The sequence below is a fragment of the Halichoeres trimaculatus genome, unplaced genomic scaffold (assembly GCF_033239565.1).
Source record: "Halichoeres trimaculatus isolate MK-OKI-2021-1 unplaced genomic scaffold, fHalTri1.1 fHalTri1_scaffold_7, whole genome shotgun sequence".
NCBI classification, from domain to species: domain Eukaryota; kingdom Metazoa; phylum Chordata; class Actinopteri; order Labriformes; family Labridae; genus Halichoeres; species Halichoeres trimaculatus.
The window spans coordinates 24,220,001-24,237,971 of NW_027437185.1; the positions used below are offsets into that span (position 1 = coordinate 24,220,001).

At 40.3% G+C, this 17,971-nt stretch overlaps 1 protein-coding gene across 5 annotated transcripts in view; it reads left to right on the forward strand.

Annotated features, from left to right (window-relative positions):
- Positions 1-17,971, forward strand: part of fgf13a (fibroblast growth factor 13a) — a 109,198-nt gene that overhangs the window by 69,217 nt on the left and 22,010 nt on the right. For 3 of the 5 annotated variants that reach the window (XM_074673353.1, XM_074673352.1, XM_074673356.1), the window contains one exon: positions 15,548-15,658. In XM_074673353.1, the coding sequence (XP_074529454.1) occupies positions 15,548-15,658 (111 nt within the window). Of the gene's footprint in view, positions 1-10,860; positions 10,907-12,192; positions 13,126-15,547; positions 15,659-17,971 lie in introns of those variants that run through there. The other 2 variants (XM_074673357.1, XM_074673354.1) reach the window with 2 other exon arrangements.

Sequence of the window (17,971 nt, forward strand, 5' to 3'; positions counted from 1 at the left end):
ATAAAAAGGCACCTGAGTATTTTGCAGTGTGCTTCATAACCAGTAAAAAACTACTTGTAGGGGCTGTAGAGCACTGTAGGGCTATTTTGTAAATAACTAAGATTGTGTTGTCACCTTAAGCAATCCATAGCAGTGTTTTGTAGCCTGCGTGAGATCTTTACATAAAAACAAAGTGAAACAGAGGTGTCACAGTCTAGCCCTCCATAAACAATTTGATAGAGCTTCTACACAAAGTGATCAGGAGTGGTCATGAGCACGACACACTTGTGTGTTTATGTGTCATTGTCTCCCCACAATACTACACTGAAATGGTTAAAGGCAGTTGTTTTCAGATTGGCTGTTTCTGGCCTTTCTACATTTTCTGCAGGACATTACTTTGCTGATAAACACTACCGTTTATCGTACAGCAATCATTACAAAAAAATGGAGAGGAGATGAAATGTACAACTGATGAACAGTGATTCTGGAAATCTTGGAAATGCAGGGAAGACATGGCTGTCCAGCAAAACAATCACAGGGCTTGTACTCTGGTGTTTAAACATGTAGTTGCTTTTTGGAGGAGGTAGATATCAGAATTATGTGTTGGAAATTAGCTATGCAGATCTAAGGCATGAGGTGCGGCACCAATTTACCTTAATATGGGTTCCTTCATCACATTAGAATAAAAGATTCTTCATCTTTATTCTCATCTTAATGAAAAGGGACTTATCTAACACTATTAATGTACACAATAGTGGTGGTATTCATACATATTTAGCTGCTGCTGTTAATATCTTCACAATGTAACATGTGCACAAAGGGTTCAGATAACATTGTGTTCCACTTCATGATGATTTCACATGTCCTCTTCTGTAATCGGGCTGCACTTCACATTAAATGCCAACCACAGACCGCAGAGAGCTGTTATGGCTTTACTGCCATGCTTTGCCCTACTTTTTCATACCTCTGTAGGATTCCCTATCAGCCCTGCACAGCTCCTCCTACCTGGTCTGTCCCAAACACTGGTCCACTACTATCTATTGTCATTATGTGTGCATCGATTTCTTGGCGTGCTGAATCCGCTAACAAGCCCGGGGACTGAAAGTGAAAAGTGGGATATGCTGTGTTGGGTAGGGAACATGACCTATTTACCCACCCACTCCCATAAGTTGAGTCACGTCTCCTGTCGTGTCATTTGCAGCTTAGTCGATCTGTTCCAGCCAACACATCGAGCTTTTAAGTACACTGAAATAATCCATGCCAATCTCAGCCATGCAATCACACTGGCGTGTTTGCTGCTTTCTTCCTTACCTCATATCTATTGCCAGAGATTTAGACCCAATACACAACCACACACCACAGCTCTCATCTGTGCAGCTCTGCTTTTTCTTGGATCTGCACTCAGGCATCATGAGACTCACTGTGCCAAACCCCACCAGGGAAATGAAAGCCCGAATACCTTCCTGGAGGACAACCATCAGCAGCAGGGGAGATCCAGAGCGTGTGGTCGGACTAAAATGAGCTTCATTAATGTTCACACCCTGCTCGCAGCGCTGCACACTTGAACTCATTACATAATATTCACAGTTATTCTTGAGGGCCAGACATGGGAAGGGATGGGGTTATTCTGAGGACAGGACTTCAATCATGGCTGAGAACAGAGTCTTTTACAAACACTTGGATGAAAGAAGTGACAAACACTCGCACAGGAGTTGATGTTTCTCCTCTCCAAGTGTGCACAAATTAGTGGAAATGTTTTAATCTCTGTTTTTGCCTTGTTTATTTGGCGTTCCTAAATCAAGACAGACGCTGTGTAAGCTACAGATTTATTTTTCAAGAATAGAAGATTTGCAGCTTTCATCATTCTCGTTAGGAAGTGTCCATCACCTTATAAGACAACAATTAGTCCCAAGTTAGAAACTCTTAAAAAGCAGCAAGCGTGACCTGATGCTCGGGTGCCAGTCTCAGAGCTTCCCTTTGTGTCTGCATCAGTAAGTAGACAGTTTAAGCCAGCTGGTGTCTGAGATGATGCCTTTAATCTCACTCCATTCCTCTTCCTTGATGTGTCATCCTGGAGGGAATATGTAGGACAACATCACTTCACTTACTGTATTCTGGGACTTAGACTTGCTCTTGCTAGACGGGGGTATATAATTAGCGTGGAGTTATTAATATGAAGTTTTCAGAAAGTCAGAGCTCCTTCGCTTTTTGGCTGCGGCACAACTTCCGTGATTTTCTCTTTGATACCAGATGTCCCTCTTCGCCCGTTTCCTGGGTGGGTGGGTGGCGGTTAATGGAGGAGGGACAACTTGAAAGAGAATAAAAGTGATTTTGTTATTTAGCTGACTCTGTAGCGTTCCCACTGATGGATCCTGCCAAAGGGAAGGCCTCTATTGACTCACCATGTATGATATAAACATGTGGCTGTTTGGTTATCCATCTCGGTGAGGCATCATCTCCTGCACTTGATTTCCTCCTCCGGCTACCTCCTGTTGCAATGATGGCTGATGATAGATACTGGATGTCGTTCTGATAAAGGCCTGTAAAGGCTGATAGTAGATTGTGTATCTACTGTATCCACTATACATGCATGCATGGTGAATAATCCATGTTCACCATGCATGCACCCTGCAGTAATATCTTATCTTCAGTCACTCTGCCTCAGCCGGCTGATGGAACAGTAATGTGGCATTAGAGAGAGTGTGCTATAACCCAGAAACCGCATCCTGTACACTGAGCCTATTGTCTACAGAACATTATGTACTAAATGACATCACTGTAAGCCTGGAAGTTGCTTTAAACTGTGTCCTCTGGTTTTATACGCCTAAACTGCTCCCAATATATCCCGATCTGAAGCCTGTTTATTGAATCAACCCTATAATGTGGCTCTCGCTGTGTAAGATCTGCTTCTGTATTCACACTGTCTACACCTCTCCACAAAGCAATCAGTCACAGGGGCTTTTAGCCGCCGTCCCCTGGCTTACAACAACATCGGTTATGATTCAGCCACAATCCCTCCGGGGGAACCGGAGAACTGTAGGGTCAAGCAATTGGTGGACACAAACACACAGATATTACATTTCAATTTCCATTAGTGGCCCTAACAAAACGTGTCACCTGCTGACTTCATCGCATTGATGTTTCATAACTGATCCTGAGTGTTTGATAAACCCAGCTTTTTTATTTTATAATTCTGCTCAGGGCCCTGAAAGGCCCAAAGAGAGTGCTGATATCCTTTGGAGCTGGTTGAAATTGGAGGGATATGTAAGGGTCAGCTTGTTTGAGCACAGGAGCCTCCGTAGCCTGTAGTTTTTTCCTACAGTACGGTTGTGCAGTGGTAGTCTGAGCTGATGTCTGGACTTTTTGGTCATTTCACACATCACTCTGTGCCTCTGATTAAGATTTTTCCACATCAGCCTCCATCTCACTGTTTTCTCTCTCTGTTACTCACACAAACACACTAAAGTATATACCTACACATGCAGTCAAATAAAACATGACTGTTTTCACAAATATATTCTCCAGTTCTTCAGTTCTAGTTCTACTGTATTTTATACCCTGAGTCTTTTGTCACAAAAGAAACTAGATAAAAATACAGCTTGATATATTTTTTAATCATGAATTTTGGCTGCCAAGGCATTCATATTTTGAAAACACAGTTAATCACTGAATTTGGCTTTGTTAATCATTAATTATGTTTTTGATTAATTTTAAAAATGTACTGTTTGGGATTTCAAAACAGTTCTTTCTCTGTTAACCATACAAAACAATTCCTACCAGAGTATTGATTGTCAAACTAAAAAAAGTCCTCTAGCAGCTTTTGTGAAGAGGTTTTCTGCCGACATTAGTCTGAAAAGCTGCACCTGGATACTTAGCTTGCAGATGGTTGATTCAACTCCAAGTACGTCAATGTATTTCATGTAATTTGACAGAAAGTGCATATCAACAGAGCCATATTAGTATTTTTTAAAATAAATTTAAATGTATGAGGGCAAAAGCGGGAAGCAGGAAGACACTGCGGGGGCTCAATTATGCTGGGTCGGAAGGACAAAATAGCATACAATAAAAGAAAAGATTGGAATAATTTTGGACCCTATTTGCATTGCAATTAACCCATTAACCTGAACAGTCCAGTCACAAGTGTAACAAACAAGTAGAAGAGAATTATGTGAAGCAGGTACACTCTCTGTGTGCTTGTGTCCTCAATTGAGTGATCTTGGAAAATATAGTAATTTCTGGTTTGAATGCTGCATTTGAGCGATAAATAGTAGCAGTTGTTTATTTGGTGAAAGCATACATAGTGAAGATCAATTAAAGTGTCATTTTGTTGGATGAACACAATCTTTCTTCCTCTTTTTGACTCTCGTATTTAGCTGCTAATGCTCAGATTTCAAATAAACATCAAAAAAGGTTGAAAACTACTCGGCCGTGCACCTCATCCTCTATTTGTATCATTGTCAAGCCCACAGTGACAGAGAGTCTGGCAGCTGCTCAACTCCTGCAATTGTTCTGTTCTGTGTTTCAGTGCCATATTTAGCTTTTATTGATGTACAAATAGAACCCTGTTCCTTTCACGCGCTAATAAAAATATCTGCAGTTCTTCTCTGAGTGAATATGTGTGTGTGTGTACGAGAGTGAAAATATGGCAGGAGACGAAGACTTTGAAGCCAGTTGTTATACAAAAGGTGAAAGGTGAGATGACAAATGCCAGGCATTCTGTCGGCTCCTAATTAGTTTCAGAGTTTTAAAGTGAGATGGAGATGGAGCTGGTGGTGGTTTAATGAGGAGCAGGTTGGCACACAGCTCGGGTATTGCCTCAGTAATGGAGTATTGATGCCTCAATGTGTGTTTTATGCTGTTTTCAAAGCAAATGAAAACAGCCAAACATAGTACATTAGTAAAAAACTACTTCTTCAAGTTTTTGGCACTTTGCACGAATAATAAAGCCCAGTTAATGACCCCTGTGTCTCAAAAGGGTTCAGAATAGTAGAAATGTTTTATTCACACCAATGATTCTTTAATCACAGATAACTCTCAGAGTAGAGTTTTAGCACTTTTTCTACCATTCGCCTGCAAGTGTTTTTGTCCCAAAGGTGGAGCCCATCCTGGTTCTCCTGCTGGCAGTCATTTTACTGCTTTCCAGCTTTCATATCTAGCCCTCTTCAGCCCTCAAGTTCCCCATGGGAGGAATGGATCATACAATCATTGCCATGAGTCCCCCGGCCAGCCAGTCAGGCATGACTGTTTACCGCCCCTCCCTACCCCCTTCTACTGGAACCTTGAGTGACTGATGGTTTCTTCGTCTTCTGTAATATCCAACCCCTCATTCTCATCTGCACACTCCATCTTCACACACACACATAGACACACGCTTACGTATGTGCAGTCTCCATGGCAACACATGGACTCACTGTGGCACTAGTGGCCTCACATGCTGCAGGCTGTTGTTATAGTGGATTTACAGTAATAGCACATGTGCAAAAACAGGCAGCCTGCGGGATGACGCCGCTGCCCAGGGGCTGAGAGGTTTGAGCACATTTTGAGTTTATGTCATTTTGTTTCTCTGTGATAGTATTTGACTTCATCCCCTCAATCTGCAGGGAGAGGTTTGACAAAACATCAAAATGCTGCCCTTTCTGCTGCTATTTTACAACATTAATTTAGCTTTGCATCGGACATCTCAGTATTGTCAAGGCATCATCACTGCATGCAACTTTGCCCTCTATTACACACCCGGAGCAAGGTTAACTTCCTCATTTATTTGGTGTTTGCCCTTGGAGGCCACTTTTCTGTATGAATTTAAAAATTCATTAAAGCCTGGGTGTTATCATGATAGCCCCGGGTCATTAATATGAGGAGATCACTTTAATTGTTTGGTTATATTTAATAATACAAAGGTCGACACAGCGCTCAGCCTTGGCAGCACACAGGCCTACCTCCCACTTACTCTAGTGTTCTGCTCTCTAGTGGAAAGAGGGGGTTAAAGCAGCAGAGTGCAGGGACCTTTGTGGCATGTAGTCCTTCACGTGCTGGGTGTTAAAGCAGATCAAATAGTGCCATAACAGGGAAATGTTTAAAGAGTTAACAGGGTTAGGAAAAGTAAAAATAGGCCCTAGAGCAGCATAGTCTATACACCTTCACACAATTCCACTCACTTTTCTTACTGTAGCTAATCTCACTTTGATTTTCATCTGCTATTTTATGCCTCAGGGTTGGGGTAAGTCTAGTTTTGGGTTCAGTTTATGGCCCTTATTATACATGCTTTACAGCAAAGTGATGGGAAGCAATAGAACTGTCCTCTTTTGGCATTTCTCAACTATTTTCACGCTTTCTTGCAGTGTGTGTGCATGTGTGTGTGCTTGTGTGTGAGAGACAGAGAGAGTGTGTGAGTTCACAGTGAAGGTGCCCCCAGGAGGCTGAAGTAGACTGGCATTCTGGGGCACTACAGTAATTAATGTACCCATGGCACATTGCTGCGCAAGTAACCAGAGCACAGTCGCACACACACACAAGCACAGAAAGACAGTTTCTGTTGTGTGTGTAAATATGTCCTTAGTCGCCCTTGTTCGCTGTTTTCACAGTCCCTGTAATTGTAGTTTACAGAGATCACCTGTGTCTATGTAGTATTATTTTGGGACTGTTGCTGTTTGACTAAAACCAGATGCTTGTGCGTCATCTTTTGTAGTTTGATTTCTGACAGTATAGAGAGTGTATTAATATCCTGCTTCTCAACAGCCAACTTGCAGAACAGACATGTGAGAATGGTTTTTGACATGAAAAAGTCAAGAATAGCTGCATATCACTTTGTCTTAGGAAAGATGAAAAGAACAAAAGTGGGCTGAAGTTACATTTTGTTCAGAGGTCTCTGCCAACAAATGATACCACAGAAACAAAAATAGAAAGTAGTTTTCTTTTGTCTTTTTGTGGTCTTAAAAGGTAAAAGGTAAAAGCTATTTTGACTTAAATTAAGTTTTGTCTTCAAATATAAAATATAGTCATTGTCCACTTTGAACTTTCAGAAAGAAACAAGCCATTTGCTCTTCAAACACTGCTAAAGTCATTGCCTGTTGTCTATATTTGTAACATTTCTCACCTTGTGTATTTAAAGATACCTCTGATATTTCCTTATCTAACTGCTTTTACTTTTCCTCTTTGTGCTAATTCTGTGGTTTTTTTTCTCCCTTGCCCTTTGTAGCTTTGCTGCTCTTTAAACAAAGAATGAGGCACTCATTATCAGGCCTGTCCACATTTACTCTTCTTTTTGTATCATCTCCGGGGTAGCGTTGCAGTGGTACAATGCAGTGTGCGATTCACCACCCCTCTGTGTCCTCCTAACTGTAGGTGATAAACCTAGCCACCCCCCTGATGGGCTGGGATGTCTGCTTGACTGAACGGTTCAGGTTTATCAGCCGCAGGATGACTGAGACTAAGAGTGTTTCTGGTAGTGAGCAGATCTGTCTATTTGCTCGGGGGAGAACTGGAGGTACCGGGGTTGAAACAGGGAGATTGATGCTGCAAAACAGAATGAACAGAGGTTCATTAGGCAGTTTTTCCAAGGTGCAATATATAACATGTAGCTAAGGGCTGAAGCACAGCCTGCTTTAGATAAAGTGACATGTTAAACTATTTTTTTTGCTGTAATGCTGATACTGTTGCTCAAAAAGGTCACATTTTATAAACAACTGCATTAAGTGGTCAATATGATTGATTTTCCAAGCTGTGGGACATGTGATACAAGGTCATAAACATTAATACTGATCATCTCCTTTGCTGTAAGAATGGCTGTTATTTTGATCTCATCTTTCCTACACATCCATGTTTGCCCTCCAAGATGTCTTTTTTCCGGTATCTCAGTTACAGCTCTGAAGCTTCTATACGGACCCTTCAATTTGAGACTTTTTTTTCATTTCTCTAAGGACTATGGATACACATAATCTCCTCGCTGGTCTTACTGAGTGCATATTTAAGCACTGTGTTTTGTATATGTAGGTCATGCAGAGGCATTAGTATCAGCTTCAGTCATATAACCAGTTAAATATCTCTTCTCTTATTGTAAGAAAGTCATGGGCAGTTTTACAGATTGTGTCCTAGCTAGCAATTGTTAAAAAAAAGTAATTGCTCATTTATCTATGTATGTTTTAAATATTGTCTGTATTTTAACAAGGATAACACACCATCATCTTCTCCCATTGTTATAAAAATATGCTAAGACAAAACCCTGCTGCGATGGACTCTAAACACCTTGTGCTGGCTTACACAGTGGAAGCATGAAGCAGCCTACCTGGTGGAAATTTACATAGCATCTCTTTCACTGGGCAAAAGAGACATTTAACCTCCTGACTGAAAGCCAATGGTCCCTCTGGTCATTACAGTCCAAAGAGGACTGGATTTCTATAAGCAAAGCAGACACTTATGGTGGAGGAAAGTTTAATCTACCTTACTTCTTGGGTAAACAGCACTGAAGGATCTGCATTTGATGGAACAGTCATGATGTCATATCACCCCTTTTGGTACATCGAACAATCAACTCAAGATAAACCTCTCAAAAAAAGTTTGACTGAAAAGATGTATCTCAAAAACTGACAGTCATGACAAAAAGCATGTTTGAGAGAATGAGAATAGTTTCTTTATCATTTATTTTTTCCTATGTCCAATATATTTCAAAGGAGGAGAACAGGCATGCTGCATGTCATGAGGGGAGCTGCTCATCCTTTTATATGGTCTGTGTTTTTAAATTTGAAAGATGTAGCTCATAGATTTGGCTGAGTTTATGTACCAAACTGATTGGAAATCTGCACCAAAACAGTTTTGGTTTAAATCCATTGGCAGTGAATACTGCAGTAGTTAAAAATACAATACTGACTTGAACAGAAATTATTTTTCATCCTGAAAATGCTGGCTTATGAAAATGAAGATTCCTATGAGCTCCATTAATAGGAGGCAAACATGCACATGGAAAGTGTTTTTCTGCATTGCTCACATTAAGATCTTGGTTTTCACCAAGTTTGTTCAAGTTAAAGCCACTCCTGTAAATACAAATGCATGTGTTTATAACACAGCTGTTATTGGGATAAAACGATTCTATAATATCCAGCTCAACCTTGAAACAACTTTGGTAACCACCTTTTCTTGGTGTCAAAGGTTAAACTCCCTCATACTATCATAAGACAACTTTTATAGATAACATCTGAGGTGGTTAAAGGAAACAAAAGCTTTTATCTATATACAGCCTGATGTCATTTTAACCACATCCCCTGTAAATCAATATATTGGTATCTGGTTTCTGCACAGATAACTGCACAGTACCTCACTCAGCCTCTGAGTTAAACCATATAGTTTTTGCAGCGCTATGATTTAATTGACTTTTTTTTTACTGCTCCGATGCAGAAGGCCATATATAAATCTATAGTATATGGTAAGAAACCGTAATTCTCTACAATGCTCTACAATAATCTGTGCGTGCTTTACACAACAGCTCAGGTGTATATGTAATGGTGGTACAAGAGACCGTTTGTAGTCATTCAGAGAAACAATATGGTGCGACAACATGAAGAACTATATTTACTTTGGGTGAGTTTGTCTATGGTTTGACGGGAAGCTGGCCAGAACAGTCCACCTGTTCGTGTGTTAACCCTGTCTGTCTTTCACTGATGCTGCTTTACATTTATTTCCAATTATACATTGACTGAAAATTACTACCAGTGTTTTTGATGCCAGGTATTTCACACTGTGTTGTGGCAGTTTACTTTTTGTCTGTTTTAATGTTTTTGTACTTCATTTTCTGGAAAAAAATAGACAATGAATATGTCTACAACAAATAAGCTTTTAAACAAACACTAACGTTGGCTGCTTATTTGACAAAGTATGTGTAGAATGTTTGAAAAAATTATGTAATGTGTAATCCAATTAAATTCAAATTCTTATTCTCTTTATTAGAAGTTATATGTAGTATATAATGACCTAAGCTTTCATGCCGATTGAATCAGATGCTTTCACAGCCTGTCCATTTGCGCCATCTAGTGGTCAGACGAGAGCACTGACAGCCGGCATCAGAGAATAGTACTGTACTGTGCTGCACTCTACTATACTAATGGCCTACTTTAACCGTATATCCCATTGCCCATTGTTAAGTATATCATTACATACAGTGCATTAATGAAGCCTCTTTCATTTTGTGATCACGTCAGTAAAGAGCCGTATACGTCAAACTCTACTACTTACATATCAGTTAAGCTGTGCAAGCAAAGAGCACACTTCTAACATTGTGCTGGCAGTCATATATATTTATTGCTGTTCAAAAATAATAATCCTATGTCACATCAAGTAAAATAAATAAATAAATAAATGTAGCGAACCCTAAACCCTACAGTTTCAGTAAACCCAGAATTATCCGTGTAAAAACACTTTGCTTAATGCATGTTGTCTTGCTGTCGATATTTTTCAGTCGAAAGTGGACAGGCCTGCATAACCGGTTTAGTCAACGCATTATCGGATCATTTTACATCATTTTTTGTAACATGAGAACAAAGTCTTCTCTACCCCAAGAAGGAAGTCCAATCTCTTGCTGCATTTTCGATCACTTTTCTGCAATCCGGCCCCTCCACTCGTAGCAGTAGCAGCAGCAGCAAACACACAAACACGCCCGTGTTTGTTGGATCATGCAGACCTCTAAATGAAAGTTTAATGAGCATTTTAGGAGTCATAATGGCATGTCGCTAATGTCCTGTAATGATCTTCCTGTTGATGGCCACGCCTCGATGCCTGCTTTCTCATCCACTGCGCCTGTGATAGTTTGTCTGACAATGATTTGAACTTTACTTGGACTGTTGTGCTTCGCTTCACTACACAAGAGCTGCAGGAAACCAGGTCTGCCCTTTGGTACTGCTGTAGACGATCATGACTTTTCCCCTGAGGAAATCTGTGTCAGGTAGGCTGTGGTGTGGTTTGTCACTGCACATTCCGTCTTTTTTAATCACTTTGAAGTTGTGTTTTCAGCGTTAATTAAGAAAAACGTTTAAACTTTCTTGTGAGTAAAGCTGTTTAAGGCTCTAAACTTTCACCAGTGCGACGTTTTAGTGTGTTTATTTTTATCCCATTAAAAATTGGTTGTTTTTCTCAGTACTGTGCATAGAGGATAGTTCTGGAGCTGTCCGTGGTGCTGAATAGAGGTGCGTTCAATGACACGCTGTTCGAGCGCTGTAACAAATTTGTTTTACTCCACATCTATGTTATTTTTTTTTTTACCTTTTCAGTAAGCATGTTTAAGGAGGTTGATAATCTGAGATATAATAGTTTTTTTTATTAAGTTATATGAAATGATGATGGTCCTTTTCTTCAGCGACATTTACGGTTTTTTCTAGCAATGTGACGCTTCCTGAAAAATGAACCATATCTTTAAGTAGGTGGCCTTCCTCCCGTCAAGAGGACATATATAATATCTAGAACAGTTTGGGCATGAGAACTGTAGATGGCACCATTGGTTAAGCTAGACGTGTAAAAACCTGGACTCAGGCTTCAAGAGGAGTAAAGTCTGGGGTGGAAATGACACCGATCACAACTTGTGGGCCAAGCCTTGATATGGCATTGTGGAGCAATCTCTCTGCTGTCGTCGTTTTTCATGACTGAGATGACCAATTTTGCAGCATAATTAAAGAAATATATAATGTCAGAACAGAGAGGTTGAATAAATGTTCTGTGTTTATAAAATTAACATAAATGTATGGGGCGTGGGACTATATTACTGCATGCAGTTTGGATTTTAATACTTTGAAAAAAACAACTCTTGATTTCACTGTCATGTGCATATATCTATTGTTTCCTGTTGATTTACCCTTACAGTCGCCTGCCTTTTCGCCTAGAATTACACCACCCTACAAAAATAATTATTTCATCAACACTTACTGAGTCAACTCTTTTGAGTTGTGATTGTTTTATGCACGGACGGCTGGAGTTTTGTGCAAAATTAAGAGTGAAGTATGAGATTTATTTTTTCAAAAGCGTCTTAGCCTAGCCTTAGTTTCAAACTTTCTTCCGTGATTTTTCCCCTGAACCTTTCTTACTCTTTGTTTTTCGGTTCCAAACCTTTCTAACACTTCCACCCTTTCTTCTGCCGGCCTGTATGGAGATTTTGACTGTTGTTTAGGTCTGTGTCTCACTAGGCAGACTCCCCCTCCTCCCCCTCACAGCTCAGCTGAGCGTGTGCTCTACGCTGGGCTCTCATACTGCATCCAACAATGAGGCGCCTCCTGCCATCACTCTGCGTTGCCTCGCTCCAACAAAAGAGAGGGAAACAAACGGGATCTCCTCAGCTGTTCGTTCACATCATATAGCGACGTTACGCTGAGAGTTTTCTCCTCACAACTTCAGTTAGGGGGGTGGGGGAGCCGCACAGAGCCCCAGAAAAACGGTGCCGGCAAACAGGTGTTTCCATCCTCTAGCTGCGCACTGAGCCTCATTCACGACTGTGTGCCTGCATGAGCACCATGTGTGCGGACATGTAGTTGGTGGGATGATGCAGGAGAGCTTACAGAGACTGCTTTTTGTTTTGTTTTTGTTGTAATGCCGACAAAGTGATACAGCTGGAGGAACATGCAACGTGCCTTTGCCAAAGTCTTTTTGCAGCTCCACGGTGGAACGCGGGGTTTTTATTTCTGTTTAAGTTTTACTTTCTTCACGGGGATGCATCGGATAATTCCTGAATAACGCTAAAATTCAATCGATTGTTTCACCTGGACATGATCTGATTATTTTTTACCGCTTTACTGGGACTACTTTGTTGTCTACTCCTCACTGTCCATCTGGAAAATTTCCTCTTATCTAACGAATTGTTGTAGTTGCCTTATTGTTACCTCTACGCCTGGACCTTCTCCTTTGGGATCCGTTTTTCTGGATTCAAAGGGTGGTATTATTTCTACGTCTAATCTGGAAGTTTTTTCCAGAGCGCTGTCAAACTGGCCATGGCTGCAGCGATAGCCAGCTCCCTCATACGGCAGAAAAGGCAGGCGAGGGAGCGGGAGAAGTCTAATGCCTGCCGCTGCGTCAGCAGCCCCAGTAAGACCAAAGGAGCCTGTGAAAAACCGAGCCGGCTAAATGTTTTCTCCAGAGTCAAACTATTTGGCTCAAAGAAGAGGAGAAGGAGACGACCAGGTCTGTTGTGCCATTTCATCTGGCTCTCATTGCTGTTATTTATAACAGGATGCCCTCATATTTCTATCATCCCAAACAAAATACAATCTAGCAAGAACTTCTCAATTTTTGTTCTTGACTTACTGGATTAATGACTGTGCCAAAGTCAGTGGGAGAATGAGGAGTCTCCCTTTGTGGAAGTTTGCCCACAGAGAGCTCACCTTTAGCCTCCTCGGCTGGTCTGAGGAATAGATAAAACTCAGGCTTCTTCCTGGGCTGTCTACTTACAGGACAGGAGTGCTCTTTGAGTCCGGTGGTGGAGTCTTCAGTGATTTCTTTAAGACTCAGGATCAGAGCCCAGTGTTCAGAGTAAACCACATGACCAGTTCATCTCAGTGTCTGTATTACCAGCCTTCATAACTGATTTTTCATTTCAACAACGTATCCAAACAGCAGGAATCCCATAAACATATATATTTTGGACAAAAAAGTGGACACTCTTGTTTATATAACTGTGATTTAGATTTGAAGGCAGCCAATATTAACCTTAGTAGCTCAAAGATCACATATCCTGAAACATTCTTATGTACAACATCTTCACTCCTCAATGTGTCCACTTAAATGATTAGTTGGCAGCTTCAAGGACATGAGTGGTACTGAGGTTGTTAAAACTCAAAATAAACACACAAGAGTTACATAAGTTCATTCAAACCTTAAAAATAAAGATTAAAGCTTTATAGAGTGGGAGTACATCTCTAGATATGGGAGTCAAGGTCTGCTGGCTCCATCCATAGCTTTGTTTAAGTCTTTGGATGTTTGTGGACATAAAAACTGAACAAAGCCTTACATTGTTTAGCTCAGGGAGCCCTCTGGAGCCCTTTTTGGAATCCCCTCAATTTTATGATTTTCCAGTCAATTTTATAACTCGATATAATAAAGCATCTTGGGGTTATAGAGTGCATCTTTACGTAATGGTGTAACTATCCTACAGTTTTTACACCTCTCTCACGTCTGATCTCTCCTGTGGAGGAAGGAATGAGTGCAGAGGAGAAGGCGTTGTCTGTGTGTGTGTGATTGCACATGGTGCCTGAGTGAACACACTTAACTGTTATCTTTTGTACGTAGTACTGTGGAGTGGCTATGTGATGTTATTCTTTCCATCTACATATTGGATGCTTCAGGCCATGGGGAGCAAACAGAGCTTGATAATACATTTTTATAAAAGTTTTACAGCAGAGTTTTTCCACGTTCAGAGTGATTTAACCTTCTCTTCAGCTGAAGTAACCTTCGGACGTTAGAAAAGGCAGCACTGACAGCGAGGTGAGATGAAAGCGCAGATGAAAGGTGTGGTAAACCACAGTAAAGGACACTCCACTAGGGACAGTAACCAGGGAATGGAGAGCACTTATCTTTTATCAGACATTACACTGATGGAACACAGACAGACAGGCTGCCCAGACACTTCAAAAGAAAACGCTCAGCCACTTAAAACTATTGTCTTTCAGACTTATTGAAGCTTGTTTTACCCTCTAGTCTAGCTGTTACCCTTTATTCTATTACTGTTTTTATAACCTTATATTCTCTTCTCTTTGTTTAAAGCCATTCTGTTGATTTTTTAAACATTAAAAGCTAATTTCGGGACTTAGAAAAAATCTCAAATACTCTGCACTACATTTTTAACAAGTGAAACAAGTCCTGTTATTTGTGCAGAATTTGATTTTTGTTAAAATAAGTGCACGGAACACAAAGCCTGTTTCCTGGCATTTACATTACATACAGAGTGATAGAGACAGTGAAGTTGTTAAGCAGCCTTAAGCTTTCTGAAGCCCCTGCATCACCACACATCCCGAAAGCCGCAGTTGGATGAAAACAGTTTACGTGAGTAAACACAGAAACTGTCAGGCTTCATGATTTATGGATACATCTGTATTTATCACACCGCTGAGGCATATTGCATTATTTCTGAAATAAATTAAATGGCTGTGCAGTGGGGACAAAATAAGTGAAAACTGACACAGGATATCAACCAATCCCAATAGCATAACAGTCCAGACTGTGTGTTGCAAACAGTGAAAAGATTTTGAACCATCTTCAGATTCTGTCAACAAGTTTCATTGTTGGTCATCTTCTAATCAAGAAGAGCAAACCTAAATGAGCTTCTCCTCAGTTTGTGTTGTTCTTGTTTGTTTAAGTGACAGGTGCTTCAGCCAATCACAGTCAGCTTTTGTAATTATTCATTAACCTTCCCACTTTGGCTCCCTTCGGCCTGACAACCTTTCGCTTCATTTCATTATGTGGGTGCAGCAACTTTGGGAGCTTAACCACAACTGAGGCTCCTAAATGTTCCTGCAGGAGTCTGCGAGCAATGTCACACCACTTTGTTGTTGTTTTCTTAAGTCTGTGGTTTAACTGATGTTTCTTTCTGTTTCTGTCTGATCCACAGAGCCCCAGCTGAAGGGGATTGTGACGAAGCTGTACAGTCGACAAGGTTTCCACCTGCAGCTGCAGGCAGATGGAACCATTGATGGAACAAAAGAGGAGGACAATGGTTACAGTAAGTGTTACTATTCAGTGTGCACCTCCAGCTGTTGGTCAACTTTTCATTATAGGGCTTCCAATTCCATGTAATACACTGCATTAGCTTCAAACAGTACATTATCTGTGTCAGTTAGACGGGACATCTTGTAATCAACACTTTGCACAGACCACTGCAAAAACAGTCTTTCTTATTCAACAACTCATGGTTTGTGTTTGAGAAAAATGAACATTGCTTGTTGGGGAAAATGTTTTTCCCAACTTGCCAACTTTCAAATAAATACTCTCACTTGGTGTTTTATCTACAACAAAGAATAATGAAAAAAAAAACAGGTTCTTTTTCATCTGAAAACCAAATAATAACCGATAACTTATGTTTTGACTAAGGTAGAGTGCAGAAATCTAATTTTGGTGGAATAATTTTGATTATTAATTATATTCTACATGTGCTTGGCTGCTCTTCGCCTATGTTTAAAGCTGGTGTTGGATGATGATACGTCACTCCGAATGCATACATACATTCAAGCATCTCTATATTCTCTGTGTACCTCTGTGTGTCTACATTTGACTGAAAGGGGAACAAAATTGCTCCCATGCAAGCAGAGATGTTGAAACATTTGGAGCAGTCTCTCCTTTTTTTACAGAGCTGTAAAAACAGAGCTGAGAAAAGCAAATCAACACCATGTCAGCTTGAAAACAAACTCATGTCCCTGCAAGTAAAACAGAGGCTGTTTAGTTTTTCCTCTTCTAGGTTTGGTGATAAGTGTTCAAATTTCCTTTGAAAATTTGAAGTTGTTTTTAACAGAACTCACTCTGTGCACATCTTTTCATCCTGTGTGGAGAAAACTAATTTGAGGATAAAAGAAAAGCACTGTGTTCTTCTTAGACCATTGCTTTTTAATACTACTTTGTTGATACCATAGACTGTATAAAACAGGGATGTCTAAGTGACATCACCAAGATATGAGACAATGCAGAAGTGCAAAAATCTGCTGTTTCTTGAGTGTCCGCTTGAGGCTGGGTCTGGAAATACCAGAAGTCACATGCACACCAAGCCTAAAAGAAAAACATTTCACAGCAGAAATAAACATATTTACAGCCTGGTACAAAAAAATGTCTCCTGTTTGAATTGTAAATTTCGCTGTTAGCATACACTGTACAGGGATGATTTTTTTTCTAACTCTGCAATTTAGAGGATATTAAGATCTCAAGTTTGCCCAATCAGAGGCACAGCTCAGCTCAAATGACTGGCGCTCGCCCTGTAGCTGTGAGTGTGGAGGCTCAATAAGCTTGTGTCACTTCCAATATGGCTGCGCCAAGTGATGTGCCTCAAAAATCTGCTTCAGAAACAGACGGGTGACGTTGGGGAGACTAAGTCTATTAATTATACAGTCTATAGATGCCATCCGTTGGTTGCTGAAGCAGAGTTTTGAAGCCTGTCGTCCCCGAAAATGCAAGACTCTTTCTTGCCTCTGTCAAACTAGGATGAAGGAAAGAGAAGGTGCTGGAACAAGCTTTGATCCCTTTTGCTAACAGCTGCAGTGCGCAAGCCTGTTAGCCGTCTGTGCTTCTGGTTTCGTAAAACTCGTAATCCTAATATTGTCTAAGCTACTGAGTTATAAGAAAATCACCCTCTTGTACAGCATGTGTCGTCAGCGATACAAGCTATTTAGATCAAAACTGTTTTTTTTTTTCAAAAGTTGTCAACCTGATTATTTCTGCTGTAAAATCAGTTTCTTTAACTGTTGTGTATGAGGTTTATAGTACTTCAGACAGTTGCAGTGGCTACTCAATGAACTGCAGTTTGTAGAACTTTCAATTGAGATTAATTTCTTGTGGCCATGGTTTGTGACATGGTTGATACTAAATAGTACAGTGGTTTTCTTTTTTTGAAAACTTTTTTATTGGGTCATGTAAAAAAAAAGCAATTTTTGCAATAATTTCACCAATAAGTATATATGCTAGTAAAAAATTGTACAAATAGTGCAACAAAATAAATAGAGAAAAAGATCAAATGAAGGAGCAGAAGTCAGGATTCTAGAGACAAAATATCTAGATACGAGTGATAACTGGTCAATCAAATCGAGTATTGTAAAGCCCTTGAGTTAAATGTATTTTTGGTTAAACATACCCCATGTAAATGCATACTATAGTCATACTATTGTACAGAAACATGGACTAAGCTACTAAGACTGTCGGGAAATTAAGACCGCCTCATCAGTTGTTTGGGTTTGTCCAATCAAAATTGTCCGGAACACACACTGATGGACTGTGTCTGTATGAAGCTTCAGTTCTGACTTGAGCTTTTTACTCATATGTTCCTATCACTGCC